This window comes from Triticum urartu, chromosome 3 (assembly GCF_003073215.2).
Source record: "Triticum urartu cultivar G1812 chromosome 3, Tu2.1, whole genome shotgun sequence".
In the NCBI taxonomy this organism is placed as follows: Eukaryota; Viridiplantae; Streptophyta; class Magnoliopsida; order Poales; family Poaceae; genus Triticum; species Triticum urartu.
In genome coordinates, this window is record NC_053024.1 from 515,885,591 (window position 1) to 515,913,194 (window position 27,604).

At 42.8% G+C, this 27,604-nt stretch overlaps 3 protein-coding genes and 2 long non-coding RNA genes across 16 annotated transcripts; 2 read left to right on the plus strand and 3 right to left on the minus strand.

The window, feature by feature from the left end:
* Positions 1–278: 278 nt before the first annotated feature.
* LOC125548599 lies at positions 279–1,433 on the minus strand. Its single transcript, XR_007301131.1, has 3 exons — positions 791–1,433; positions 538–702; positions 279–333 (listed from the first exon to the last, which is right to left on the minus strand). It is a non-coding gene; the product is annotated as an uncharacterized LOC125548599 (long non-coding RNA).
* Positions 1,434–5,672: 4,239 nt separating this feature from the next.
* Positions 5,673–14,139, plus strand: LOC125544727. 11 transcript variants are annotated; one of them, XR_007299638.1, is made up of 7 exons: positions 5,673–6,330; positions 6,472–6,918; positions 7,528–7,702; positions 9,375–10,159; positions 10,265–10,462; positions 10,543–13,429; positions 13,887–14,139. It is a non-coding gene; the product is annotated as an uncharacterized LOC125544727 (long non-coding RNA). The 11 variants fall into 11 exon arrangements; XR_007299642.1 differs by having other exon boundaries at positions 10,543–12,598; XR_007299645.1 differs by lacking the exon at positions 13,887–14,139 and having other exon boundaries at positions 10,543–12,598; positions 13,247–13,879.
* Positions 14,140–14,741: 602 nt separating this feature from the next.
* LOC125544730 (40S ribosomal protein S24-1-like) lies at positions 14,742–16,915 on the plus strand. The gene is made up of 5 exons (XM_048708476.1): positions 14,742–15,069; positions 15,162–15,203; positions 15,282–15,452; positions 16,461–16,547; positions 16,629–16,915. The coding sequence occupies exons 1-5, from the start codon at positions 14,986–14,988 to the stop codon at positions 16,659–16,661; spliced, it is 417 nt and encodes a 138-aa protein (XP_048564433.1). The 5' UTR covers positions 14,742–14,985; the 3' UTR covers positions 16,662–16,915.
* Positions 16,916–17,092: 177 nt separating this feature from the next.
* LOC125544729 (senescence/dehydration-associated protein At4g35985, chloroplastic-like) lies at positions 17,093–18,866 on the minus strand. The gene is made up of 5 exons (XM_048708475.1): positions 18,148–18,866; positions 17,930–18,066; positions 17,666–17,832; positions 17,484–17,568; positions 17,093–17,394 (listed from the first exon to the last, which is right to left on the minus strand). Exons 1-5 carry the CDS (start codon positions 18,718–18,720, stop codon positions 17,235–17,237), a joined length of 1,122 nt encoding a protein of 373 aa, XP_048564432.1. The 5' UTR covers positions 18,721–18,866; the 3' UTR covers positions 17,093–17,234.
* Positions 18,867–22,685, minus strand: LOC125544728 (hexokinase-9-like). 2 transcript variants are annotated; one of them, XM_048708474.1, is made up of 9 exons: positions 22,288–22,685; positions 21,846–21,957; positions 21,545–21,727; positions 21,236–21,310; positions 20,989–21,144; positions 20,689–20,787; positions 20,474–20,604; positions 19,860–19,941; positions 18,867–19,769 (listed from the first exon to the last, which is right to left on the minus strand). In XM_048708474.1, exons 1-9 carry the CDS (start codon positions 22,548–22,550, stop codon positions 19,422–19,424), a joined length of 1,449 nt encoding a protein of 482 aa, XP_048564431.1. In that variant the 5' UTR covers positions 22,551–22,685; the 3' UTR covers positions 18,867–19,421. The 2 variants fall into 2 exon arrangements, with proteins under 2 accessions (XP_048564431.1, XP_048564430.1); XM_048708473.1 differs by having other exon boundaries at positions 21,807–21,957; positions 22,288–22,684.
* Between the last annotated feature and the right edge of the window lie 4,919 nt (positions 22,686–27,604).

A 27,604-nucleotide genomic window follows, 5' to 3' on the forward strand; every position in this document is an offset into this window, starting at 1 on the left:
AGGGACTGCCGACTTCCACCTTCGAGGAGTTTCGTTCCAGTCTCTGCGTCACTGGCATCGCTTCAACTGCGGGGGGGGGGGGGGGGGTGTTGAGTATATTGTGTACGTATATGTTTGTGCATAGGGCCCACCTCCTATTTCCTCTGTATAGTTGAGGTTGTGGCCCACCTCTGTACTTATATATACGTGCCTGGTGCACCGATCAATACATCGCGATTGCACAGCCCACATCTTGCCCTTCTACAGTGAACTTCAGAAACTCACATCATCTCTCCTTTCTAACATCTACCCCAGTCTCATGAAGGTGAGGTCCCTGAATAGGCAACATAGTACCTGTAGATAGAAAATAACATGAGAAGTTTTGGACAATAATCATTGGGCAAAGGAGATATGTTGCTCTAGATGAGCAAAGATCATGAAATAACATCTTCAGAAATATCTACACGACAAAAAGTGTTCCGTGTGTTCTGTATAAACTTTATAGTGTCTTTGAAGTTCAGAAAAATATTTAGAACGAGACAACAACAAAGCACAAACCTTTATTCCCTATTTCTTCATCGTCTTTCTCATGTAATGATAATTGCTCGTGAGATAAAAGAAGCTTCCACTCTTACCAGGGGATGAGAGCCCTCGGAGAGCCTGGTCCCCACAAAGGGATAGCATACAATCTGTTGCATCAACCTTGAACAACCTGCGCAATGTCTTGCAATTCATTTCATGAGAAAATTTGCATGTGAATTGTAACTGTTGATAGATAAACCTTAATCTAGACACTGAAGTGATGACCAACCAGAATACTTGGAGGCAGTAATCTTTCCATCTGAAATCACAAGAACTCTGTGGAGGGGTGTATTCTGAGCCTTCCAGTGGGAACCTTGTCCATACTTTCTCCTTTGGGTCAAAAGCCGATGACTTCAGATCAAGCGTAATAGGTCAATGCTTTCCTACTGCGTATCTGTACCCCAGACAAGATAATAAGCACATGAACGAATTTATTTTCAATTCTTAGAAATACATTGCATTCTGCTATAGTCATTGAAAAGCCATAAAGGGTTGTGCCTCGTTGTTATGATCCTAACCTTAGTAGAAAATGAGATGTTGTATAACATGCTTTTCCACGTGTGGGTTGTGCAGCCTGAGATCAAGTTAAGCCAGAAGCTCCAAGGCAATTAACATCTCAATAAATTATCCTAGCTTTGTTTCAGGTCGAATGCCTAGTTGCCTACATGGTGCAACCACTCGTGCCATTCGAATGAAACAACATATCGTACAAATCATCTGTCTAAGCCGTGAAATTGCAAAACTCATGTCTAATTTTGAAACAAAAGACACAAAAATACATTTGCTGGAGAATTGTCTGAAATGTGAAATCTCATCCTTTCCATATATGTAAACAATTTGGAAATGAATGTTCACGACAGAAGGAGGGTGAAATCAATCTATTTGCCATTAATTAATGATTGAAAAACTTTAGAAAGTTTCAGGAAAAAGAGTCTTTCATAAACATCTGATTCTTAGAAACATGTAGTTTTCTCTGTATTTGAATGCCGATGAAATTTGCAATAAATAATCACTATTGTTGTAACATCTCTCGCAGACTTTTACGGTGATATGACCAAAAGGACGGCATAATGGATATTTTAACAGAGAAAGGAGAGCACAGACATAATATGTTTTGAAACACTAACAAAGAACATGGCATAGGGCTGGCTGAAACTTCACAAAACCTAATGCATGAGACGGTACAGGAATAGTAGGGCCAGGCAACATAGCTGCAACTTCCACTGAAGACACAGTCTGAATGGTAACTCAAGACACCAAGAACATCTACTAATAAAAAGAGGCTACAAAACTTACCTCCAGCAGACATGCGAGTGCAAGAGCCTCCAGCAGCCTGATCTAAGCGAACCGACTCTTTGGCCTTGCCAGCACATCTCGGCTCACCACCCTGCATGGTACCTCACGTACAGTACTGAGAAGCACACATTGACATATCTACCATGTTAAAATCGATCACACGAACTTACTGAAACTATTGCCGTACATCTCGTCAACCATCTCCATAGTATGAGGCTAACCAGAATGTGGTGTCTGCGTACAGTGGGACATCAGCTGCAAAAAATTTACTGTGAAATTTAATAAAAAAATATTGCAGTTGTGCTATTTCTAGTCCAATGCATAAACAAATTTGGGTCTAATATCTGAAACTAAACAAATGATTAATTGGATGAAAGAACATTCATATAGAAACCATTGGGGTTTAATCTATCAACACAACCAATGTTTAATCAGGGATGGCATGCTCTTTAGTCCTCCAGAAATATATGTAGTAAGAGAATATCCATTGGATAACATAAAAGAACGGAAGGAGAAATAATCAACAATAATGATGACCAGTAAGATAAGGAGCATAGGGATGTCCATGTGAAGAGTGGTTCAAACATGGCGAGAACTGCATGGCAGTCATCACCAACCAAAAGCAGTTGGTGCAACCCAGATTATTATGAACCTGCAGCCATAAAAAACCAAACTAAGGCCTGCATCAAAATAGTCGTTAACTAAACAAATAGAACACATCTTCGTGATGATGAAATTATAAGAAATCAGCAGTATGATTCTATCTACACCAATATGCCAGAAGGCACCGAACCTTCGTACCATGCGTGGAGAACAGGCGGACGAAATTTTAGTGAAGTCGCAAAACGACGAGATTCTGGTAAAGTTAGCAAAACGGCAATGTAGCAAAGTCGAGCATGGGAAGCAATTGAGCAGGGGGTTTCCGTTGAGGGGTCGAGGCGTTCTTATATGTGCCTACATCGTCTTGCAGAACGGGCAAAGGAGCCCCTGTCGGACACCCCGTGGGTGTGTACTCAAGCAAAGATTAGCAAATCGTCCGTGCGTTGCAACGGGAGAAAAGAAATATCATAATTCCCAATGGCCATGACCAGTGATACACTATCACTCTCATTTTTGTGAAATCATGAACAATTTTGTAAAAATCATGAACAATTTTTGAAAAATCATGAACATACTTTTAAACTCATTAACATTTTTCAAATTCATGAACAATTTTACAGATTTTCGAACATTTTCTAAAATCATGAACATTTTATACTGTTTGCGATCATTTTTTTATTTTGAACATTTTTAAAATTATTTTTCTTGAATAGGCGAACATTTTAGAATCGATTTTGGAAATTGTTTTGGTGGACCAATTTTTTAAATTCACGAATTTTGTTTGATTTAACGAACATTTTTTTTAAATCCATGATCTTTTTTGAATCAACGAACAATTTATGAATCAATAAACTATTTTGTGAGTCACGAAGACTTTTTGAATTTTTAGGATAATTTTCAATTCATGAACATTTTTCAGTTGGTGAAGTTTTGTTCAATTTCATTAACATTTTTTACACACAAACTTAAAAAAAATATTGAACTTTTTTTACCTGTTTTTAAATTGAGAATATTATTTGAATATGCAAACATTTTTTAAAAAATGCAAATATTTTCTGAATACACAAATATTTATGAATTATTTAACATTTTATTTCAGAATTCTCATTTTATATATTTTCGGAACTTTTTTGAAGTCCCAAATTATTTAAAGTAGAGAAAAAAAATAAGGAACGAAATTTAAAAATCATGCCGCCCGGATAAAGGGCCGGGCTAAACAGGCCGCCCGGATATTGCTTTCAGAATTCACCTGGCGTGCATAGTGCAGTATAGAAAAGTTCCTACTGTATGGGCCGGCCCAAGCGAAGATTCCCCTGTGGGATTTTTTTATCACTTATAGGTGGCATTGCTTGGTAATATTTTTATAACTTTGGAGGCAATATCGATGACGTACCACCAAAAGTAATAGCCCCTTGTATAGATTATAAGATTATTATTATTATTATTATTATTATTATTATTATTATTATTATTATTATTATTATTACTAGCAAACATGCCCGTGCGTTGCAACGGGAGAGAAAAAATTTACACGCTATTCAAATAAGTTTGAATCAATACCCTGACATACGAGTGTCATCTATTTTAACATAATGACTCGCCATGTTGCAAACATGTTTTATAATTTGCGAACAATTATAAAATTACTAATATTTTTTTAAACAACAACAATAGGCTAGAGGTGAAACCCATAAAATCTCGCGACCAACTCATGACTCTGGCACATGTATAGCAAGCTTTCACACACCCCTGTCCATAGCTAGTTCTTTGGTGATACTCCAATCCTTTAGGTCTTTTTTAACGGACTCCTCTCATGTTAAATTCAGTCTATCCCGACCTCTCTTGACATTAAAAACACTAATATTTTTTAAAACTGCGAAATTTTTATGATTTCCCACACCATTTTTGAATTCACAAACATTTTATGATTTCTCAAACATGTTTTTCAAAACTCGCAATGTTTTGAAATTTGAAAATCTCGAATTAATTTAAAGAAGAAAAAAAGAAATGAGAAAAGAAAAGAAAAGACAAAAGACAAAATGAAAAAAATAGGGGAGTCATGCCCTTCGGGCCGGCCCATGAACGCGCACTGGGGGGGAGGTGCGTCACAAAAAGAGGGGGGAAATCTGCAGAACCTGGAGATAAAAAATTACACTCTAGCCAAATAAGTATGACTCAATACCTTGACATATGAGTGTTCAAAAAAAACCTTGACATATGAGCGTCCTCTATTTTGACACAGTGACTCACCATGTTGCCACTTATCTTTCTTCCCACCCTCGCTAATGATGGATGTGATGTCCACGTGATCGCAATGTAGTCGACTTGGTAAATCCGAGCTTGCCACTGCACGACACACTTTAAAAACAAATCTCATCGACCACAAACTTGCAATTTTTTTGAGTTTTTTCAATATTTTCTAAAATCTCATGGACATTTTTGTCAGATTCATGTACATGGTTTTATTTCCCGACATTTTTTCCAAATTGTGCTTTTTTTAATAATTTGCGAACACTTTTGAAAAATCAATTATATTTTTGAAACTGCAAACATTTTATGATTTCCCACACATTTTTGAAATCACAAACATTTTATGATTTCTCATACATGTTTTTAAAAAATCGCAATCTTTTGAAATTTGGAAATCTCAAATTAATTTAAAGAAGGAAAAAAAAGAAATGAGAAAAAAAAGCAGAAGACGAAATGCAAAAAAAAAATAAAAAAAAAGAGGCGTCACGCCCTGCGGGCCGGCCCACTTAACGCGCACTGGGAGGGTAGGGAGGTGCCTGACAAAAAAGGCCGAGGAAATATGCGGCACTTGGGGATCGAATCCTGGTGTGCAAGGTAGAATAGAGAGGCTTTAGCCACTCCGCTGTCTCCATGCATCTCATTTATATTCAGCATCATCATCTTAAATAACGGAGCGCCGCGGCGAATTTGGTGGAACCGAATAGTTTTTTAACTTACTGGTGGCATCGGTGGGTAAATTTTGTCAACTTATGGGGTAAATTAAATGACGTACCACCAGAAACAGTAGGTGCTTTATTAGTAGGTAAAGATTATTATTATTATTATTGATTTTTGTCCTAAAAACAAAGTTCTCAGGTCACGTTTTAGGTTTTATTTTCGTCCCACCATTTTCGTCTGATTTTTTTTCGCTGGTTTTTTTTCGTCACATCCCCGCTGCCATGCCTTCGTCCACCGGTTTACGAAAGAAAAAAAAATAGCCCAGCCACCCCGCAGTCCCGCACGACCTTTGCCTCCTCGATCCCACCTCGACATCCATCTCGCCGCCACCTCCTGCTCCGCCCCGCCGTGCGCCGCCCGCCGCCACCGTGCCTGCGCCGCCGTCCCCCGTATCGACTCCGCTGTCCGAATCCCGCCGCCGCCGCGCCTGCGCCGCCGTCCCCAGTATCCACGCCGGCCTCCAAGAAGCACCGGACGTCGTCCCCCTTCTTCCCCTTCTCCACGCCCAGCCCCGGCCCGGCGCACCACCTCTTCTCCTCCTCCTCCGTGGCCTCCCCCAGGGCCTCCTCCAAGTCCCCCGCCCCGGCGGGCCCCAAGTCCCCGGCGCCCGCCACCCCGGCCAGGCGCCTCCTGCGCCTGCCCTTCCCGCCGCCCTCGCCCGCCAAGCACATCCGCCAGGCGCTCGCTAGGAGGCACGTCTCGCCGCGCCCGGCGATCCCCGAGGAGGACGGCGACGGCGGAAGGGGCCTCGACAAGGGCTTCGGCTTCAACAAGGGCTTCGCCGCCAAGTACGACCTCGGGGACGAGGTCGGGAGGGGCCACTTCGGCTACACCTGCGCCGCCAAGATCAGGAAGGGGGCGCGCAAGGGGGACGCCGTCGCCGTCAAGCTCATCCCCAAGGCCAAGGTGATGACCTGCCCGCAACCTCTGCAAACCCTTGAGTTTGGATCCCTTCGCTGGTTTTTCTGAAAATTCATGCCGCGGGAGTTTATAGGCGATCTTAGATTTGTGAAAAAGATCAACTATATCTGTGGGTCTATGACGCAGGTTTGAAGGCGCCTGACAAGCCCATCGTCGCGCCGCCGACCTGCTGAAATTCGAGGTCGGCACCCGTGCGAACTCAGGTAACCTTGGTCGTGCTTGACAGGTATTGTTACATCATCTCAGTTTCTTCATTTTATCAAAAAAAATCTCAGTTTCTTCAGATTGACATGGTCAGCCATGTACTAAAAATGTGATGCTGTTTCTGTAGTTAGACTTTTAAATAGCAAGTGGGGTATGTGTGTGTTGCATCTGATGTGCGCGAGCTCAACCTGGTGAGCTCCTGGGAGAAGAAAAAAGGAGCCACAACAGCCCTGGCGAGCTCGAGATGACGACGGTGCCACAGGTGGTGTGGGAGAGGAGATGGTCTCCATCCAAGGTCCGAGGACCAGCCATGACGTCGAGCTGCTGCAGCTTGGAGTTAGGAGGGTATTCGCACCCCGGCGTGTCCCGGTACGTGCTTTGGAAGAGACACGCATCAATCTCAACAGACCCTGATGCGTCCACATTATTTGTTTCTGAAACAAATAGCAGCTCTCCGATGTAGTAAGGAGAAACCAAGAATGACAGAGCACCCTCGTGTCAAACTCAACACACCCTGGCATTTCTCCATTGTTTGATTCAGAAACAGGCAGAAACAACTGCTATATTCTCTGAATTTATTTAAGGTTGTTTCTCTTATTTCTATTCCGATGTGCATGCATCTTCCCTTGCTATCTTCCATACACATATGTGCTACAACCATGCCATTTTGTCCTGTAAATGCGCTACAGATATGTGCAACAAAGTAGTCTTCATGTGCGAAGAAGCAAAGGGCTTTTATGCGGCTATGCCATCATGCTACATGTTAGTTGGAAGTCCAATCTCGGCTTGATTACCGCTCTTTAAGCAAAATTATTAGTAACAGATCTTATCCTTGCTTGAACGATTTTAGAAGCACAACTATCAGTATGTGCACTTAATAAAATGCAAGTCCGAATGCAGATGCTGAAAAAATATTTTGGAAATTATACATTATTCAGTCTCCCAGTTTGTGATTTGCTTTTTGTTTGTGTTGTCCAGAAATGTACAAAGGACTGACATGTGTCATCTATAGCATGCCCCCTTTGTCTGAATGTTCAAGTAGAAGAGTTTCATCTCATTTGGCAAGGAGCACTGCAATAATACATGCAACTCTTCACAGCTACTAACATGAAGTTGCACTCAGGCTCTCGCATGGACTAAAGAGTTATTGTCGGTATGTATCACTGTTTAATTTTTACAGTCTATAGGTTTATTTATATGGCAAGTATTGATCTCAAGGACAACATTGCTGTAACTACTGTCACCCATTCAAAAATTTCTTTAGAGGAACTACAACATGTATTTTGCTGACCTGAACATTGAAATAATGAGTACAAAAGGTTCAGGGCATATGCGAATAATTGAAGTTTTATATTTGCGGACAAGGGAGAAACGCCTAAATTAGAAGGCATAGTAGAATTTTATACTCTGTTGTTGCAGTGTGGCTTTTGGGAATCCTTAGCACGATTATCCCAGAGGTGAAGCTTAGGGCTATGAATCATGGTCATGAAATACGTTCATGTTGTTCCCTTTCCAGATGCTTTAGAACAGACAAGCGATGATGCTGGAATAAGAGGTTCTCGATTCCCTTTTATGTCATAGTTCATACTACAACACACATATACTGCAGCCTCTTAAATTATAAAATTATTGTCTCTTAGATTATAAAATTTCATGATATCAAATTGTATGTACTGCAAATTTTCTCCTTTTTACTACCTGCTTGATTGTATATATAGAATAACTAGATAATGATGCTCCATGCATTACTAGAGATGTTGATAGCTTGTCCACCTAGATTATTTTACACTCTCTTCTTAGGAGAATTTAGCTTAGATATTTAGGTGCAACGCATGTATTGCGAAGCGAGATATTTAGTTTGTTTTTCTTGGGTAAACCAAACTCTTGACATTCCAAAACCTCTACTACTAAAGGTATAATTTGATTACTTAACTTCATGCTTTGACCATAAATCTTTGGAAAAAAATTAATTGATGGTTAAAAGTCATGTGCTGCTGCATTGGACTATGAGCTTGAAAAAAGAGTACCTACCTAATACCTACAGAGGTGGCTAATCCTTCCAGTGACCTATATATGTAAGTATGTAAGTTAGGCTCAATTCCAAGTTAGCCTATATTATTTGTGTCAATTTAGTTTATCCTGTTACCACTTGCAAATATATTTTAATATAATATAACTCCTATTGTTGTCTTCAATAGAGAGGGAATAAATCTCTAACGAATATTTTGGTACATTCATGCTACCTATCTTTTGCATTTAAAATCGAACATGCAATAGGCAGCCATAGCAAATCTATATACTGCATAAACCTTTACTTGAAAGGATTAAATCACATAAATTGTCCCGTCCATTATAATTGATGATGTCTATACAATCAACCCAGCAAACAAATATTAGGCCAAATGATCACACACAGAACCAACAAAAACCTTAGTTCCATATGAAGCTGCCTACCAGAATCCATAACATACATCGACTAATAAAGCTCCAGCCTGCTTCAGTTTAATAGTAGAGCGCGTTCAGGAATCAAAATCATGCAAATTGGTTATTTATTATAGTTGGAAAAGAACTACTGTTAAAGCAGAGTCTGCGGTTAAGAAGTTCATAAGTCTTAGCCACAAGTTCATAAGTCTTAGCCACTTTTTTGGCGTATTGAATGTGCAGGAATTGATACAATAAAGTATATCCATTGTCAATTTAGCTGAACATTTTTTTAGCAAAAATTCTACGAAACTTGTAAGGTATCGTGTTGAAAATCTGCGAGGAATAGTTAATGACCCTTTGACCCAATACACTTTGATCATTGATCAATTTCTATGTGTCAGTTGTCCTGTGACATGGATCACTTGTTCCTCGAACTTCCCTGGCTGAAGGAGAAACTGGAGAAGTACATTGACGAGGCCTCGGCGACTGGATCATGGAGCCCAAACGTGCTTCGCACCACCACAGATGCTTGATTGAAAGAAGGGTTGGAGCCTCGCTGCATCACCAGGGATTTGAAATGGGACGTCCCTGTCCCACACGAGAAGTACAAGGATAAGGTTTGCCATCTGAGCACATAGAGATTCATTGTGAAAATTTATCTCTCTCCATGTTGTATTAATGTTTGTCCATGTGATGAACCGTTCCCAATTAGCTTGGCCATATGCATTAGTCATGATTTGCTACTGATTCTTTTTGGTTCATTATGTATCTTTGACTATCCAACTCCATGGACATGTTTTTATTTTCCTGTTCTGTCTTGAGAGCACACATGTGGAGTTGTGCAGGGCATGTTGAGCTGTACAGGGAGTATATATCTATTGAGTTCTGCGGTTATTTTCAATTTCGATGGTGGAAACGATTTAAGGATAAGTTGGCGGAATGCCTCGAAGATGTTTTATAAGCTTTAAAAATAGTGGATGGTCCGAGGATCCTGTGGCATGCTCTGATTTGTTTCAGAGTTCGGATGTTTCGATGATGTGCATCGTGTGCTTCCGAGGCAGCAGAAGGTTGTACACATATCAACGTCTATGGGTGAAGATATCCTACCATATCTAGAACCTGTTTGATATGCAGATTAGTCAAGCTTTTGCAGAGCAGTCCTCATAAGCTGCAAGATACATGCATGGTTCGTATGGTTCATTACTCATAACTAATCTATATGTCAAAACTTGGACAACTATTTAGCCCTTGAATTATCTTATAAATTGACAATGATGATGTTTTCATGCAGTCTGCAATTCTGGTTTTGTAGCAGCTGCTATAGAACAGGATTTTATCCCATATCCAGAGAAGGTTCTTGAAATGAGGAAAGGCTTTATTGTGCTTGGCAAGGATGATGATTTTTGTGCATGAGCTAGGACTAGCAACAGCAGTTGGCAGAACCAGGATGGAAGTCATATTGCCTCCTTTTATTGAAGCTGCTATTTCAGTGAGTCCTAATTCCACTACTTCAGAGTTCAGACAACCAAAAGGCTTTAGCGCAATTATTTATGCTTTTCATATTTGCAGGGTTTTGGGTTGGATTATAGCGAGCTAATGTAGTACGTTCATATATTGGTCACTTGTGGATTGCAGATTTAAGAATATGAATTCTATTGAGATTGAGGCAGCCTAATAAGTGGAAGAAAATATTAGAAATTGCATGGCAGCCAGAGTGAGGTATGTTTTTCATGTCCAACTTTCAATTTAGTATGTTCTCATTTTGATTGTAGTTGGTAATTGTACGGCCATATAGTCATATCTCTACTATTAAAGGGGATTAGGTATGCCGTTTCGTTCGTTCATATCGTTACCTCATCATTCATTTTGTTCGTTACCCTCCTCCCTAACTGCTTGATTTACCTCGAAGACTCCTCCTCCTAACGATTCTTTCCCAGTTTTCAACCCTTTTTTGCTAGCTGACAGAAAGAGTCACTCCACAGTCCACATGAATCCTCTCTTCCTCGATCTCTCTCTGAGTCTCAGCCCTGTCTCTTCTAGGGTTCTCACACCGCCGACTCTGTCCGCCTCATGCGGACCTACCGAATGGCAAGGTGAAGCGAGAGCTCGGCTCTCAAGAGGCAGCCGGAGGAGATGGTGGTGCCATGGTCGCGGCGAGGGTGGCGTACAGTCCCATAGTTGAGCTTGCCATGAGATTCGACAAGTGCGTGCTTCACTGCCCCCTCTGCACCCCCCCTCCTAACTTCCTTATTCCACACTCGGTTGGTGCCGTGAAGATCGACTTGTACGGCGGGTGCCACGATGTGATTAGCCTGTCCTACCAGACCCTCCTATGCGTGCTCGCTCACCATGCGGCTGGTCAAGTAGTGCCGTGCGCTGAGCGCTCCCCGTCCCAGGGGCCCTGACTCCCGACGCATCCAACCGCATAAGGCGCTTGTGCCCGCTGCCCCTTTCCTCCATGTCCGTGAGGAGAATCCCTACAGTATGCATGTATTTTGTTAATCCCCTCTTATATTATTTTAATTTCAGCAAGACAACCACATATGAGACAGGAACTGTAGCGTCCATTGTCTTCTATATCTGCTTGCATTAACTTTCCATTACTATTAGCCTGTGGGATATATGATGCGAGGGAACGAACATGCCATAAGGCACAGGTGAGTCCCCTGGGTGCTCTTTGCATTACTATTCTTCTTATTCGGCTGATTTTGATCTTCTTAATCCTTTTCTCATTAATACCGTTTGTAGTTTGTGAGATCTTTCTCTGACCACATGCAAGCCTATGCTCCACCATCCCATTCTTTGTTATTTTATTTCCAACTTTAAGACAATTTTATCTTTCAAACCAAAAGTACAATTTATGATCCGTTTGCATATTGTGATTATGACGAGGAGAACTTCAAAACAATACCACTTTTGAATGTGTTTCAGCATGTTCTAAAAAAATCAAATTCTAAAGCAGAATGAAACACTATTAAAAGTTCAAAGTTTTGTTTGAATATCTCATTATTGAATTGTTGCATCAAATTATTAAATTTATATGAAACAAGTTTGAAGCATATATGAGTTTATATGATATATGTTTTATTAATCTATGTACACAAAGCCAATGTTTTTAACAAAAAGAAAGATTATGCTTATACTTCATTATGCATCCTGTACATATATAATGGTATAGATAATTCCATTGCGTGTGAATGAACGGCGCATTGAGAATGGCGCCAGAACAAAACCATGGAAGTAAACTCCTTTTGCTTATATCACAAATTTTGTGCCATGGTGCAAAAAGAGAGCAAGTGCATATGTATGTTCAGATATGATGAAACCAAATAAGGTTGCAACTAACATGTTATATTGACTTTCAGTTATGAACCTTATGACTCTGATGCTCTCAAGTTTGGCAACTGTTTGTACTAAGGGCCTGTTCGGCAATGCTCCGGCTCTCAACTTCCATTAACTCCGCAGTGAAGTTCAGGCGAACGAGCAAATTCCGTGGAGCTCAAATCAAGAAGCTTGCTATTCTGTTAGTGCAAATTTGAAGGAGTTGGGGAAGCTGCCTTTTCCCGGCTCTATGAAAACGAAGAAGCTGGAGTTGAGCGTTATTATGATTTGCTGCCATCGCCAAGTGAGCTATGCGTACCGATTCGCTTTGTCTCTCCCCCCAACAGCTCATATCTCCTCTCCGTAGTGGTCGTTGTACATTTTTTAATTAGAAGAAAGGTGCCATTGTATGCCTACTGAGCTGGGCTTTGCTCCCTTCCCTCCCAAACGGGCTTCAGCCCATCTAAATGGGTTGTCAACCCATGCCAGCGATGAGAAGCATGAGGTGCGCAGCCGAACGTTTTCCCATCACTGTGAGAAACTAGAAAACCGAAGTGAGGAGTAGAAGTTGAGGAGTTTGGGAAGCTAGGCTGTTGCCGAACAGGCCCTAAAGATAGGTTAAGTGTCTGAAGCTATACTGGAAGATGTAATTATTTCTCTCAGTTCGTAGTGCTTGACTAGATGGCGTCTTCGTACGTATAGCTTGAATAGATATAACCATGGACGTTTAATTATAATATGCAACGCTAGATATATTTCTTTGTCTTGTCCTCCCTTAATTTGTTGGTCCAGTGTAGATTAGTAGTATTCTATCACATGGAAATATATGCACGTCTATTATTATTATGTTCTTGTGACAATCACAGAACCTTTACTGGAATGCATCATTTATGTGAACATTATAATGCTTATTTGTAATGATGATCTAATTCCGCATGATGATCACAAAAAGGTAGCAGCTGGCATCATAGCCATTTATGTTGCTTCTAATCAAGACAAATCCTACATTCAAACCATCTCGATGTTCTTCGCCAGCATCGTCACATCGAGCCTATGTATATACTATTGGATCAAGACAAATCCTACATTCAAACCATCTCGATGTTCTTCGCCAGCATCATCACATCGAGCCTATGTATATACTATTGGATCTTGAAGCCTGAAGTCATTTTTTGTTCCCATGATTATTTAGCAAATGCAGAAAATATTGTCGATTATATTATATGTATATTGTTGGGTAGTAGATTTTCCCACTAGAACTGAATATTAGGAAGGATATATCTTGTGGCTGGTCAGATTTAGAATCATGTCGTAATTTCTTAAGGGTCTAATGGTTGTTGTTGTTTTTTCCTTTCAAAAATTAAAACTCCTTGGTGATTATCGTAACTATCATAATTGTACTAGCAAGATTATCAGAATAACTAAGCAACTATTTTAGACTCACTTTCTATGCCAAGCTGGAAAATTGATATGCCTTATGATTATATATGCAACCAGTATTTTTTTGAAATGCCAGTGGCAACACATTTGTTACATGTTTTAAGACCTTCTGCGTGAAATTTTCATACTAACTACATATATTGTTTGTGTAGGATGGGTATGAGTTGAGGAAGCGGTTTTTATTATACTTGCTAAAACATCGTGGGAATGAAGCTAAAGGCAACTTTCTTGATATTTATGAAAGAATTTCTTAAGCGCATCATCTAGATATTAATAGTTTTGTAATAGATGTTTAGTTGGAACATCGCTCAGTTTGTTACATGGACATGTTGTTAATCTTTCTTTTTGTTATCAATTTACATTGCAAAAATGGACTTTAATTATTTAATAATTGTGTTTGTGTTATATTGTTTGTACATGTGAAATTTATCATGCAACTCTTGCATACTATTTCAAGAGCCCGTGGCAACGCACGGGCACTCTACTAGTGACAATGGTTAGTGACTTGGACACACGCTGAAGTGATAATTTTTTTTGAAAAACGAATCTATGTTGAAACTCCTAAGTTGTGACAAGTGTCGCGCATGTAATTCATCATTCGTCACCATCGAAGAAGATAGGAGTGACCTTTGCAAAGGGCACTCCATAACTAACTACTGATTTCGTAACTCCCACGGGCAGTGGCGCGGCTATGTCCCGCCAACCGTGAGGCAGTAGCTTGCTTCGCCTGAAGGCAGCCGATTCATGGGCTGGCCCAGTATAGCATTGACGTCAGTAGCTTGCTTCGCCTGAAGGCAGCCGATTCATGGGCTGGCCCAGTATAGCATTGACGTCACGCCCAATTTTTCCTTTTGTTTATCTACTAGTTCTATTTTTATTTTTATTTTTATTCTCATTTTCCATTTTTTTTCTTTTATTTTTTAAAGTTTTTTTAGGCAATCTCACGAAGCTTTTAATTTTTAAGTGTTTATTCTTTTGTTTTTGAGGGGATGAGGGGATTCTAAGTTTTTTTTGGTAACTCTGAGGTGATTATAAGTTTTTTTTTTGTTTGAGAACTCTGAGGGGATTCTGAGTGTTGTTCATTCGAACTGTACTCCTCGAGCCCATCTATTATCCGAGCGAAGCCCACAGTGCCACGCTATATAAGCCAAGTGCCCCCATAGGGTTTTCCAGCGGCGGAACAAACCCGAACGCATCCTGTGGATCACACCTTCTCGTCTCCCACCTCTCCGCCGGCGGCCAACTCCAACCATGGCGGACACGAAGGCCAGCGCGGCGGTCACCCTCCGCACCCGCAAGTTCATGACCAACCGCCTCCTCTCCCGGAAGCAATTCGTACGCACCCTGCCCTCGTCACCGGGGCTCCCAGGATCCATCGCATCTCTCAAATCCCTAACTCTTTCCGGCGCTCCACCTTTCACTTTCAGGTGCTTGAGGTGATCCACCCCGGCAAGGCCAACGTCCCCAAGGCGAGACATCGATCACACAAAATGGAGGCTGTTCAGGTGGCGATCTAGCGATCTCATCGTCTGGGTTTCTCTGTGCAGGCGGAGCTCAAGGATAAGCTGGCCAAGATGTACGACGTGAAGGACGCCAACTGCATCTTCGTGTTCAAGTTCCGCACGCATTTCGGGGGCGGCAAGTCCACTGGATTCGGTCTCATCTACGACAACCTCGAAGCAGCCAAGAAGTTCGAGCCCAAGTACCGCCTGATCAGGGTATGTTGCCATTGCGCTGATTTAGTTATGGAATCAGATGCTTTTTTATCAGGCTCGATCGTTCTTTGCCACGTGTAGTCCAGCCCTAATCATCATTAGTATCGCTATCACAATGTGTAGCAATGCATGCTAATCTGCTAAAAGAATAGTACTCCCTCCGTTCACTATTATAAGATGTTCTAACTTTTTTATAAATCGGATGTATGTAGACACATTTCAGTGTGTTTTTTCGCTCATTTCAGTCTGTATCTAGTCCATATTCAAATATTCAAAACATTTTATAATAGTGAACGGCCTGAACGGAGGGAGTAGTAGTTATTTGGCTTTCACTGCCTAGATGTTTCAGGTTGGTCATACTGTTTTCATGTGCGTATCTAGATGACAAATTTATTGCTGCGGCACTAGATTTCTTTGGGGCACTGCTGACTTGTTGTAAATTGTGTTCCTGACTTGTTGTATTCTGTGCCTCCTGTTTGCAACAGCATAGTGACTGCCATGCATCATAGATTTATATTATGGTATGGTGTCTGTGATGTTCAGAAACAAATTTATGGATGGGGGATACATGTGCATAATTTTGTATCATGTTTTCTTGCATTGAACCGCTCTGTGTTCTGTTGTCTCCACATTTTAGTTAAAGCCCATACAGATGTAGAGTGCGGATATTCCATTTAACGCAAATTTGCAACACTAAAAAGAGTAATCATCAATTAGGTAAGTCTCAATCTCCTAGGACTAGTATATATGCGGCAACAACAATTAGGTCTGATATTCCTTTGTTGATCGATGGTGTTAAAGAGTAATACATGACAATAAAAAAAGGCATGTAAATATTTAGTTACGCAGTTTTTAATTGATGTTGCTGGATTTGTAATTGTTATGAAGAGGAATAAAACAGCTGTTGGTGTGTTTGGTTCTGAATTTTCAATGCATGGTGGTATTTATTTTTATATTCTGCCACGAATGTTATTCCTGTAACTAAATAACTTCCTCTGTTCCCTTTCCCAGAATGGTCTTGCTACTAAGGTTGAAAAGTCTCGCAAGCAAATTAAGGAGCGTAAGAACAGATCTAAGAAGATCCGTGGTGTCAAGAAGGTGAGTTACTTATGCATGATCTGTTGGCTACTTTCTAGTGCTCACTATGATCGTTTGTGTTGATATTTTTGGCTTGTGCAGACCAAGGCTGATGCCGGGAAGAAGAAGAAGTAAACATTCATTCACATTAGATCTACACTCTCGGCGGTTTAGTGGCGGCGGCATCATTATGTCCTTATTAGTTTTTTTCTCCTCCTCACTGAAGTGAGGTTTTTCTCGTTCCTGGATGTGAACCTAGCTGGTTTGGAATAACGCCTTTTGACATTTACATCCATGCTTTGAGGTTAGAGCTAAAGTGTTCATGAAAACTTTAACAAGGCAGCTTTCTCGTCCAAATTAGTGTGTAATATGCAGTTTCTTTTGTTGTCTGTCCACTCCATTTATGCACTTGTTCATTTTGATTATGCACTTTCTCCCTGCATGCTTAATTGAAGTCGTGTTTGGCTAGGGCATGCTGTCGCAGCATCCCTGATTCGTAGTAAGCAACTGATTTATGATTTCTCGCATTGGTTGTTGGTATTTATGACATATCAGTGCATCCGAAATTGCCAAAGTAGAAATATTATTACACTGCATAACTGTGGAGTAGCATTACATGTCTTCATTAGGTATGCTGATGGTCCTCCGCAGGCAGCACAGCCTATGTACGTATTGGTACGCTGGCCGTGCTGCGGTGCGGAGTCGGCCTCAGTTTCTGTTCCTGACGGCGCTCTTGACCATGTTCCCCGGAAGGGAGGACGAGGGCGTGACGGCCTTGCGTATCTTGAAGATGTTCCACGCCGTCCCGACGGTGTGGCCGACCGTCGCGAACGCGTCTCCGGTCGCCTCCCCTGCGCTCTCTCCATACCTGCAGCAGAAGCTAGTCAGTCAACTGCTGCGTTCCAAATGCTGATCTGATTTTCCATATGGCCTGGCTTGAGGTGCTGATGTTGTTACCTCTTGGACACTGCACCGGAAACAACGTTGGAGGTTGCAGCAAGCGACCTCCTCTCGGCAGCCTCTACCGCGTCCATAACTTTATCTGTCACACAGGAAGAAGGCAACCGATGTAATCTCTCAAAAGATTTGGTCGTTACGGCGAGGTCCCGTGGGTGTTTCCAGGGCACTAGAGTACTCACTGATGGCGTCGAGAGAGGCGATAACGACCTCTCCGGGGACGGTGGAGAGGAGGGCTTTCCCTTGGTTGGAACGGAGCAGCGGTGCGGCCATGGACCCTGTCACCGAGATGACCGTGTCCAGCATCGTCTTGCTCATCTTCTCCGTCATCTCCGACAGCTTCCTCACCCTGAGCAACCAAGATCAGATCAGTAGTGATGAATGGGTGATGAACAAGTGAGCAACTCACACCAGGATGAAAGAGATACTGTTAGTCGAGTTACTACCTCTTGAGGCTCTTGTTGACTCCTCCACGCTTCGCCGGACCTGCCTGGCTGCTCCCGTCAGCTCCACCGGTGCCGCCGAAGCGTTTGCTCGCGCCGCCGGCTGCTTGAGGGTTTATCAGGTTGGCTCCCTTTTGAACCTGCACGGCAGTGGATTCAGAGCGGTCACCTTGTGGTAGATAAACAACGACAGAAGGGACGAAGCAGAGGGGAGTACGTACCTGGCTGGCGTAGGCCTCGCTGCACATGAAGATGCCTTTGACGAGGTGGCCGGTGCCGGCGCCGATGGCCTTGGCGAGCACGTTGTTGTAGCTCTCCACCTTGGGCGAGAAGTCGTTCCAGTACGCGTCGGGCGACGCCGACGCCGGCGGCGGCGGCCTCGAGCCCCTCGACGGCGCGGAAGGCGTGGAGAAGCAGGAGTTGGACTTGAGGAGCGCGTCGAAGGACGGCAGCAGCGCGGCGTCGGCGAAGGAGACGCCGTAGTTGAGCAGCCCGCCGTCCTTGTCCGGCAGCGTGAAGAGGTAGTGCAGGCGGTCGAGTTTGACCACGGGCTCGTCCCTCGCCAGCGGCCAGCCGAGGTCGCGGCCGACGCGCACCACGGTGGTCACCGCCACGTCGTCCTTGAAGATCCTCACGACGGAGAGCTCGCCGCGGCCGAGCTCGAGGGGTCCCTCGGAGCCGGCCACGAGGTGCACCGCCGCGCCCGGGACGCGCAGCAGCGTCTCCTCCCGGATGCCGCCCCTCGGCCTCGACGACGACGACGACGACATGGCGCCCCCACCGCAGCAGCCCATGAACTTCTATCTAGCCGCTACAGATTAAGATGAGCGATTCGGCTGTGGAGAACTGGCAAGCAAGCTGGCTGCCCGGGACGCATTGGCTCTGAGATGCATATATATCATGTCGGCCGGGAGAAAGAACGAACAGGACGCGCACGGAATAAATCTTTCTGCAACTTTCTCACTCCTTTGCGGCCGCCTTTATTCCATTCTTCAGGGTTAATACATTCGGAGACACCTTGGACACACATTCCTTGTCTGCACAAGCCATACACATATATGTACACAATAATATTCTGACAAGAAAAGGGAATAATAAAAGTATGAAGATAGCTATCGCATCAACAGTTGCACTCCCACCAAAGGCGAGGAGTCGACAGGCGAGAGCGAGCAACGAAACGGAATGAGGGTTGCAATTTTTGCCGACGTGAATGAAGAACAGATGCAAGCTGTCAGAGTGCGCTCCTTCGATTCCTCGTCTTCTCTACCACAACATGAAAGTTTTTCTCCATATGGTTCTAACACTCTGTCGATGACTCCAGTGCGAACTTTGGAAGCGATGCTGAGTTGCTGACATGAGCGAATCGTCCACGAATTCCATATGCAATGTCTATTTTCAGCTTCATAACCGAATTAGCATCACACTGAGGCAGTTTGATGAATGTTGTGGTATACTGCTGCCATGGCTTCTGAATCAAAGGAACTATCGGATTGAGCTAATAATCTTCATCAGCCTGGAGGTACTGAGAATAGTTAGCCGCCAAGAGAGCGGCCCCAAGGCCCGAGCCGTCATTGGCCGGTTTAATCACAACCGAGGGTGCCAGGTCCTCCCCAAGCATATCACTCAGAGTCCTCTCCATGCACTCGCTGAAGAAAGTATAGTACTTGTAGACTCCGCCGTCCACGGCGATTACTGTCCTTCGCTTATCGGGGCTGTCAGTAGCCCGACCGAGCTTTTTGAGAATGCCATGTATCCCGGCAGCAGCAAGCCGTGCACCACGTGTGGTAATGACCTCGCAAACATCCACGACCAGTTTTCTTGTTTTTCTTGAGGTGCTCTCGATCTGAAAACCATACAAGTCAGAAAAGGAGTTGTTTGGCGGTAGGGATTAAAAAGAATGGCACTGTCACTTAATTTTCATTGACGAGGGTACCTGGAAGATTTCTTTTAGTTTGATACCAACTGTTTCGAGATCAGGTGATACATCATGATGCATCACCAACATGTGAAATGTCCTGGTAGCACAAAAGAAATCAAGCCTTTTGATGACAGTTGTGCGAATACTGAGCAGTTAAGTTTGGTTTGAATAGCTGCCAGCTCATGTATAAACGCAAAGTGAGATGGAAAATTAGTCAAAAAACGCTAAGGGAAGAACCATTCCATTCATTTTCATTGACTTGCTTTTTTTGAAATTAAGACCGCTTAGTACTCTGCAAAGTTTGCACTGCAGGCTGAATCAAAAACTGAAGATATACTCTCATGGAATTGGCTAGCAAGATATTTCTGGTCAGAGGTCTTCTAGTTTAGCCATTGGCACGAAAAAAAATGCAGTGACTGTAGTTTTACTAGTAGCATATCCATACAAGACACAGTAAATATAAGGTCCCACGATTTTCTTGTTTAAGGTGCTCTTTTTGTCGAATTTACAGCTTTACTCATCAATAACTACAGTTAAGAAATAAATTCAACAAAGCATATTTGTAAGCAATTCAGGAGAAGGACTTTCTTTGCATGATAAAGTAGTGGATGATAACGGGAACAACATACTTCAGAATGTATGGGGTCTCTAGTTTTGGAGGTATATTATCACCAAAAAGAGCAGCTTCTTGAGCCATCTGTAGCAAGATTCTCCGGACAATTTCCCCCATATACATACCAGAGGTCAACTTCTCATAATTCTGGAAGGAAATTGTCTTATCCACGCTCATCAACCATAAAACAGGGAAGTGCCATTACTTTATATCAAGGGCGACACCACATACCTGTTCTCCAGGATTCAAACTTTCTGCATCCAAAGCTTGATCAAATTCAGTGAGTGGAAGATGAGCGGACTTGAAATTTCCCCACTCCATGTTTATTACCTGTTACAAACCAACTAATTAAAATAATCATATCTTTTTTTCGAGGGGATTAAAATCATCATATCAATGGGGTAAAAGCCATTCTTCACTGTTATCACCATTTCTTGTTCTTGTGACACTGTAAGTAATAGAAGCAAAATAGTTTGTGCGATCTATGCAGCCTTGCAAAGTTGCATTCATGGGTACAGAACAGACACTCACCATATCTCCGGACATGGGCAGGGGGGCATGCCATTTAGGAATTGCATGTGCATTCTCTGTGTATGCTGCATTAGTACCAGTTCCCAGTATTACGGCAATCATAGTATCATCATCTACATACCTTCCAGCAGCCAGAGTCCCAACGGTATCATTCACCTACAGAATAGTCCTATATTTCAGTCTATATTAACAGATAGACCTGACATTTAACCCAGTAAGCATAATGTACATATAAGAAGAAACAAACCAATGTTGAGACTTTCATAACAAGTCCTTGACGTTTTATAGCCTCGTTTAATTCAGCCACGATATCCTTGCCAACCTGACTTCAAAGTAAACATGCAGGTACATTATTCATAGCTATTTATACAGTGACAAATCATATAAGCATATCGCCAAACTGAAAGTCCAAAGAAACTACAGGATTTTCCCCATTTAAACTTTTTGATACGGGATGATACTGGACATTGTTTTGTATAACTTGAAAAAAAAAATCACGTTCATGTGTTAGCATCTTTGATTTGGTTTTCAAATAGGCTAGGTACAATAAACTGACCATTTCCTCAATTGCAAAACCCTTTGTCCACTTGATAAGTGTGCCGGATGAAATCGAAGTTTGCTTCACTGGAAAGGAGAATGTAAAACCGAGTTGTCTTAGAGTGCCCTCCGGAAGATGATAATCTTCACCCTCAGAGGCAACAAACTTTGCTAAAGCAGCGGCGATAAAATCAAATAGTTCCTGAAAATTTACGCCAAGTATGCAAGGTTAGCAAAAAAAAGGAGAGATGAACATTATGGCAAATGGACATGATCGTTACATGCGAGCTTCTGGACATTAAATGCTGCGGAATGGATACCCCTACAGATTCTTGCTTGATAACTCGCTGTTCCTTGCCCCCTAATTGAACTCGTAAAACACGGAAGTTTGTTCCTCCGAGGTCAAGTGCATAAAATAGCCCTTTCTCATCCCTAAAATGGTTGCATAAGTGAGATTAAATGATGTACTGAAAATGCAGCTCAATTCAACAGTTGCAACATAGGACAGTCACACAAGTACATATGCTAATGCTATGCAATATTGGTGAATGCCTCTGCTGCAATTGTACAATTAAATTTCTTGATATAGTTCTGTTTCACCATTTTGTATAATTACAGGCACAAGAAGGAACAGGAAAGCACACATTTCCCCTAAAAAAACGCACATTTCGTAATAATCGATCTTGACCGAAGAGGTGGGGGGGGGGGGGGGGGGGGTTCTCCCGGGGGGGGGGGGGGGGGGGGGGGGGGGGGGGGGTTTACCCGGAGGGGAGGGAGTCAACGTAGGTGACGAGCATCTTGAGCTTGCTCCCGTCCTCGGAGGCGAGCCCCGCGCGCATCTCCACGTCCATCGCGTCCGACACCTGCAGCAGCCGCGCCGCCGGCGCCGCGCACCGCTCCTGCAGGTCCGACAGCACGGCGGCCACGCGCGCCCACCGCTTCGCCTCCCGCAGCCTCTGGCGCACGGCAATGGCAGCTGCGGCCGCGACCACCGCCGCAGCCGCTAACGCCGCTGCCTTCCGCATCGATGCCGCTGGGTTCGCCTGCCCTTCGCGGCTTCGCCCTCGGTGGTATTCGTGAGTTGTGACTATACTCGTGAAAGAGTGAGAGTCAACCGTTGACTTCTACAGTAAACTGAAAGCTGGTCCAATTCGTCGTTCGGCCAATCGGCCTGAATCTGAAGTCTAAACAACAACGACGAGACTTGGGACGTTTCGTCGGATTGGTTCGTTTAATGTATTTTTCAGACAAAGATAAAAAGAAATTGCAGGGAGAAAGCTAATTGATTTGCACATTGTACCTTCGTTGCAAAATACTCCATCTGCATAAAAAATAAGACGTTAATGTGAAAAACATTTTATATTTTGATAGAGAGAAGTACATGGTTACTTTCGATCAAACACTGTAACGAGCGTACTTTCCTTCGTTTGTGTTTAGTGAGTGTTTGGTTGGGCCGTGGCTTTTAAAAGGCTGATTGTAGTCCGAGATTGACGATATCTCCATGGAGCTCGCCTCAACCGTCTCAACTTTTCGGGTCTTCTATCTAGGCTTGCCGCTCTCTATGTGCAAGGGCTCGGACTCCTCTCTACTATCACTGGTGGAGCATATGGAGAGCAGACTTTCCACCTGGCGAGCATCACTGCTTTCTCGTGGGGAACGATTGGCGCTTGTCTGACACGTGCTAGCCGCGATGCCCCTGCACCTTCTCTTGACCATGGCACTATGCCCTGTGATCCTCATCATGCACGATTTTCTTTGGCACGGACGGCGCGACGCGAATGGAAGTAATTGCCTGGTCGAAAGTGCAACTATCCCTGAGTGGTTTTGGTAATTCCTAACAACATATAGCTCATTGAGCTAATGCTACTTGAAGATAAATATTTCAGGAAAAGCTCAATGATTGGCAATGGCATGGATTAGAAAGTGGACCCCTCAAAATGCTAAGGACAAAAGGATTGGCTCAAGCTCAAAGCACAAGACTCTACATTTCATTTTTAGTGATCCAAGATCACAGTGAGTCCATAGAAAAAGCCAATACTATTAAGAGGGGATGAGGTGTTGCTTAATGAGGTTCTTACTCAAAGTGCTTAGTGATATGCTCCACAACCCTCAATCACTTTCTCATATCCAAATATATCCCAAACCAAAAGTCAAACTCGGCCCCACCAATTTGATCTATCCGGCACCACCGAGTTCACTTGACATAGCCACTGCCACAAACCCTAGTCTTTTCGGTCCGACCGATAGGGATCTCGATCTCACCGAGATGGGATTGTAATCTCTCTGTTTCCCTTCGTAACGTTTCGGTCCAACTGAGATGAGCGATCGGTCCCACCAAGATTGCGATGCAAACTCTCTGTTTCCCTTTCGTAACGTTTCGGTCCTACCAAGAGAGCGAATTGGTCCCACCAAGAGTGCCTGGCCAACTCTCTGGTTAGTCTATTACCAAAATCGGTCTCACCGAGTTTGTGTAATCGGTCTCACCGAGATTATGTTATGCCCTAACCCTAATATTATCAGTCCCACCGAGTTGATCAAGTCGGTCCCACCGAAAACCCTAACGGTCACATTATGAACTAAATCGGTCTGACCGAGTTGTATGATTCGCTCCCACCGAGTTTGGTGATTTGTGTGTAATGGTTAGATTTTGTGTGGAGGCTATATATACCCCTCCATCCACTCTTCATTCGTGGAGAGAGCCATCAGAACATGCCTACACTTCCAACATACATTTTCTGAGAGAGAACCACCTACATTTGTGTTGAGGTCAAGATACTTCATTCAAACCACATAAATCTTGATCTCAAGCCTTCCCCAAGTTGCTTTCCACTCAAATCATCTTTCCACCAAATCCTATCCTATGAGAGAGAGTTGAGTGTTGGGGAGACTATCATTTGAAGCACAAGAGCAATGAGTTCATCATCATCACACCATTTGTTACCTCTTGGAGAGTGGTGTCTCCTAGATTGGTTAGGTGTCACTTGGGAGCCTCCGTCAAGATTATGGAGTTGAACCAAGGAGTTTGTACGGGCAAGGAGATCGCCTACTTCGTGAAGATCTACCCTAGTGAGTCAAGTCCTTCGTGGGCGATGGCCATGGTGGGATAGACAAGGTTGCTTCTTCGTGGACCCTTCGTGGGTGGAGCCCTCTATGGACTCGCGCAACCGTTACCCTTAGTGGGTTGAAGTCTCCATCAACGTGGATGTACGATAGCACCACCTATCGGAACCACGCCAAAAATCTCCGTGTCTACATTGCGTTTGCTCCCTCCAAACTCCTCTCTTTACCTTCATATGCAATTGTTTTACATTTCGCTGCTATACTCTTAGAATTGCATGTGTAGGTTGTTTGCTTGACTTGTGCTAAGTTGCTAAAATCTGCCAAGAATTAAAATTGGGAAAAGGCTAGATTTTTATTTTGTCAAGTAGTCTAATCATCCCCCTCTAGACATACTTTCGATCCTACAAGTGGTATCAGAGTTTTGGTCTTCATTTGCTTTGATTTTCATAACTTTTGGTGGTCATAGCCTTGGTTTCACAACCTAGGAGAGTATGGCATCTAACGAGGGAAATTACCGCCGTAGAGGTCCTTACTTTGATGGTACTAATTTTGCTAGTCGGATGCATAAGATGAAAATGCATATTCTTGGACATAACCCCGCTGTTTGGGCTATTGTGTGTATTGGCTTGCAAGGTGAATTCTTTGATGGAAGAGAACCGAACCGTGAAGCTAGCGCGGAAGAGTTGAAGATGCTGCAATACAATGCTTAAGCTTGTGATATTCTCTTCAACGGATTGTGCCCCTAAGAATTCAACAAAATCAGCCGTCTGTAGAATGCAAAAGGAAATTTGGGATACTTTGATTGATATGCACGAAGGTACCGACTCCGTCAAGGAATCCAAATTGGATGTGCTTCAAAGTCAACTTGACAAGTTGAAAATGAAGGATGGTGAAGGTGTCGCTGAAATGTACTCTAGGCTTGCTCTCATCACAAATGAGATTGCGAGCTTAGGAAGTGAAGGGATGACCGATAGATTCATCATCAAGAAGATCCTAAGAGCCTTGGATGAAAAATATGATACCGTGTGCACATTGATCCAAATGATGCTCAATTACAAAGATCTCAAGCCAACGGAAGTCATTGGAAGGATTGTTGCTCATGAGATGTCACTTAAGGATAAGGAAGAGCTTCACAACAAGTCAAGTGGTGCTTACAAAGCCTCATGTGATGCTCCCACATCATCAAGTGAGAAACAAAACTTCAATGAAGAATTGAGCCTAATGGTGAAGAACTTCAACAAGTTCTACAAAAGTAGAAGCAAGGAAAGAGGTTCCAAGTCAAGGTCCTACAATGACAAAAGATCTTCAAGTTGTGAACGTAATTGCTAAAATTGTGGAAGACCCGGACACTACTCCAATGAGTGTACGGCTCCCTACAAAAGAAGAGAAGGTTCTCTCAAAAGAAGGAGTAGGAGAGAAGAATCACCACCAAGAGAGAAAAGGAGTAGAGATGACCGTTATGAACAAAGAACATCACGAAGAAGTAAGGATTCGGAAAGGAAGGACAAATCATCAAGGGGCTACACAAAACGAAGACATCAAGCTCACATTGGTGAATGGGTATCCGGCTCCGACTCCAACGATCACTCCGAGAGAAGTTATCACTCTGATTCTGAATATACTCAAGATGAAGGTGTTGCCGGTCTAGCACTTGTTTCAGCCAACTCCTACGACATATTTGAGTCACCAAATGAAGGGATTGGAAGATGCTTCATGGCTAAAGGCCCAAAGGTATCACACCCCGAGTATGTTGATTTCAATAATGATGAAGATGACTTGCTAGGTGATGATGATTTACTTGTTGACAATTCTAGTGATGAAAACTATGATGAACTTGCTATTAATCATGCTAATCAAGACAAAATGAATGACAATGATAAGAAGGAGATTGAGCGTCTAACTAAAGAGCTAAACACTCTTAAGTTAGCTCATGAAACTACCTTGGAAAATCATCGAGAGCTTTTAAAGACTAATGAAAAGTTACGCTTCGAAAAGCTCAACCTTGAACAAGAGCATGGGTTCTTAAAAGCGATCAATGATGATCTTCGCAAGAAAAGTTCTTCTTACATTGCCAAGCGTTTACTCTTGTCTACTTACATGCCACAAGTTAAATCTAGCAACAAGAACAAGAAAGATTCTTCTTCTAGTAGTAACAATAATCATGCTAAACCCAATGATGTTGCTTCTAGTAGTTCTCTTGATTCCACTAATGATTCTCTTAGCCAAGTTACACTTGAGCAAGAAAATATCTTATTGAAGGGAATTATAGAGAAAGGTGTTTACAAGAGCCTTGTCGGAAGTAAGCAATTTGAGGAAATTGTACGCAAGCAAGGAAGACACCGGAAGAATCAAGGTGTTGGTTTTGAACGAAAGTTCAATGTCAATGGAGTTGAGTGGGAAGAAGCTCAATACCCCAAGACGAAGTTTGTTCCTCAACAAGAGAAGTATGATCCTATTTCTTTCCAAGAAACACAAGCTCAAGATGATCTTCCACCACAAGACCACAAGCAAAAAGGCAAGTACAAGCTTCAAGAGGAGATTGATGCATTTGAAGAAGCTCCCAAAGCCTTGGTCAAGTGGGTTCCCAAGACTACATCAAGTTCCACTTCATCAAGTACGACTACAACTCCAAGGATTCCCATCAAGATGGTGTGGATTCCGAAGAAGAATAACTAGAGAGTTCTTGAGGGAGACTCCGCCAACACACTTCACTCATATCATTTTGGAGAGGACAAGTGCAAACAACTTCCATATCTTGCACTAGTTCAAGGAGTCACAAACCCTCTTGTTGGTAAGACAAGGGACAAGGTAACCTAATGCATTCATGGACATCATCTCATGTGAATATCACTCTACGTCTATGGATATCCTTGTATCTTCCCTGTGGGCCTAACCCGTGTAGGTATTGAAAGTGCAACTCACTTCAAAGGATTGCTCCAAAGGATCTACATCAACATTGAGCATCTACATCTTCAACACCTACATGAAGTCATCATCGACAAAACCCAAGGTTAGTTCA

Excerpts from the sequence above, each read along its gene's own strand:
- LOC125544730 (XM_048708476.1), top strand. The coding sequence starts at position 14,986 with ATGGCGGACACGAAGGCCAGCGCGGCGGTCACCCTCCGCACCCGCAAG. Across the intron at positions 15,070-15,161 it reads TCCTCTCCCGGAAGCAATTC|GTGCTTGAGGTGATCCACCC; the intron begins GTACGCACCCTG and ends TTTCACTTTCAG. Across the intron at positions 15,204-15,281 it reads GCAAGGCCAACGTCCCCAAG|GCGGAGCTCAAGGATAAGCT; the intron begins GCGAGACATCGA and ends TTCTCTGTGCAG.
- LOC125544729 (XM_048708475.1), bottom strand. The coding sequence starts at position 18,720 with ATGGGCTGCTGCGGTGGGGGCGCCATGTCGTCGTCGTCGTCGTCGAGG. Across the intron at positions 17,833-17,929 it reads GTCAACAAGAGCCTCAAGAG|GGTGAGGAAGCTGTCGGAGA; the intron begins GTAGTAACTCGA and ends TTGGTTGCTCAG. Across the intron at positions 17,569-17,665 it reads CGCCTCTCTCGACGCCATCA|ATAAAGTTATGGACGCGGTA; the intron begins GTGAGTACTCTA and ends CCTGTGTGACAG.
- LOC125544728 (XM_048708473.1), bottom strand. The coding sequence starts at position 22,550 with ATGCGGAAGGCAGCGGCGTTAGCGGCTGCGGCGGTGGTCGCGGCCGCA. Across the intron at positions 20,605-20,688 it reads GTTTGAATCCTGGAGAACAG|AATTATGAGAAGTTGACCTC; the intron begins GTATGTGGTGTC and ends ATTTCCTTCCAG. Across the intron at positions 19,770-19,859 it reads AACTAAAAGAAATCTTCCAG|ATCGAGAGCACCTCAAGAAA; the intron begins GTACCCTCGTCA and ends TATGGTTTTCAG.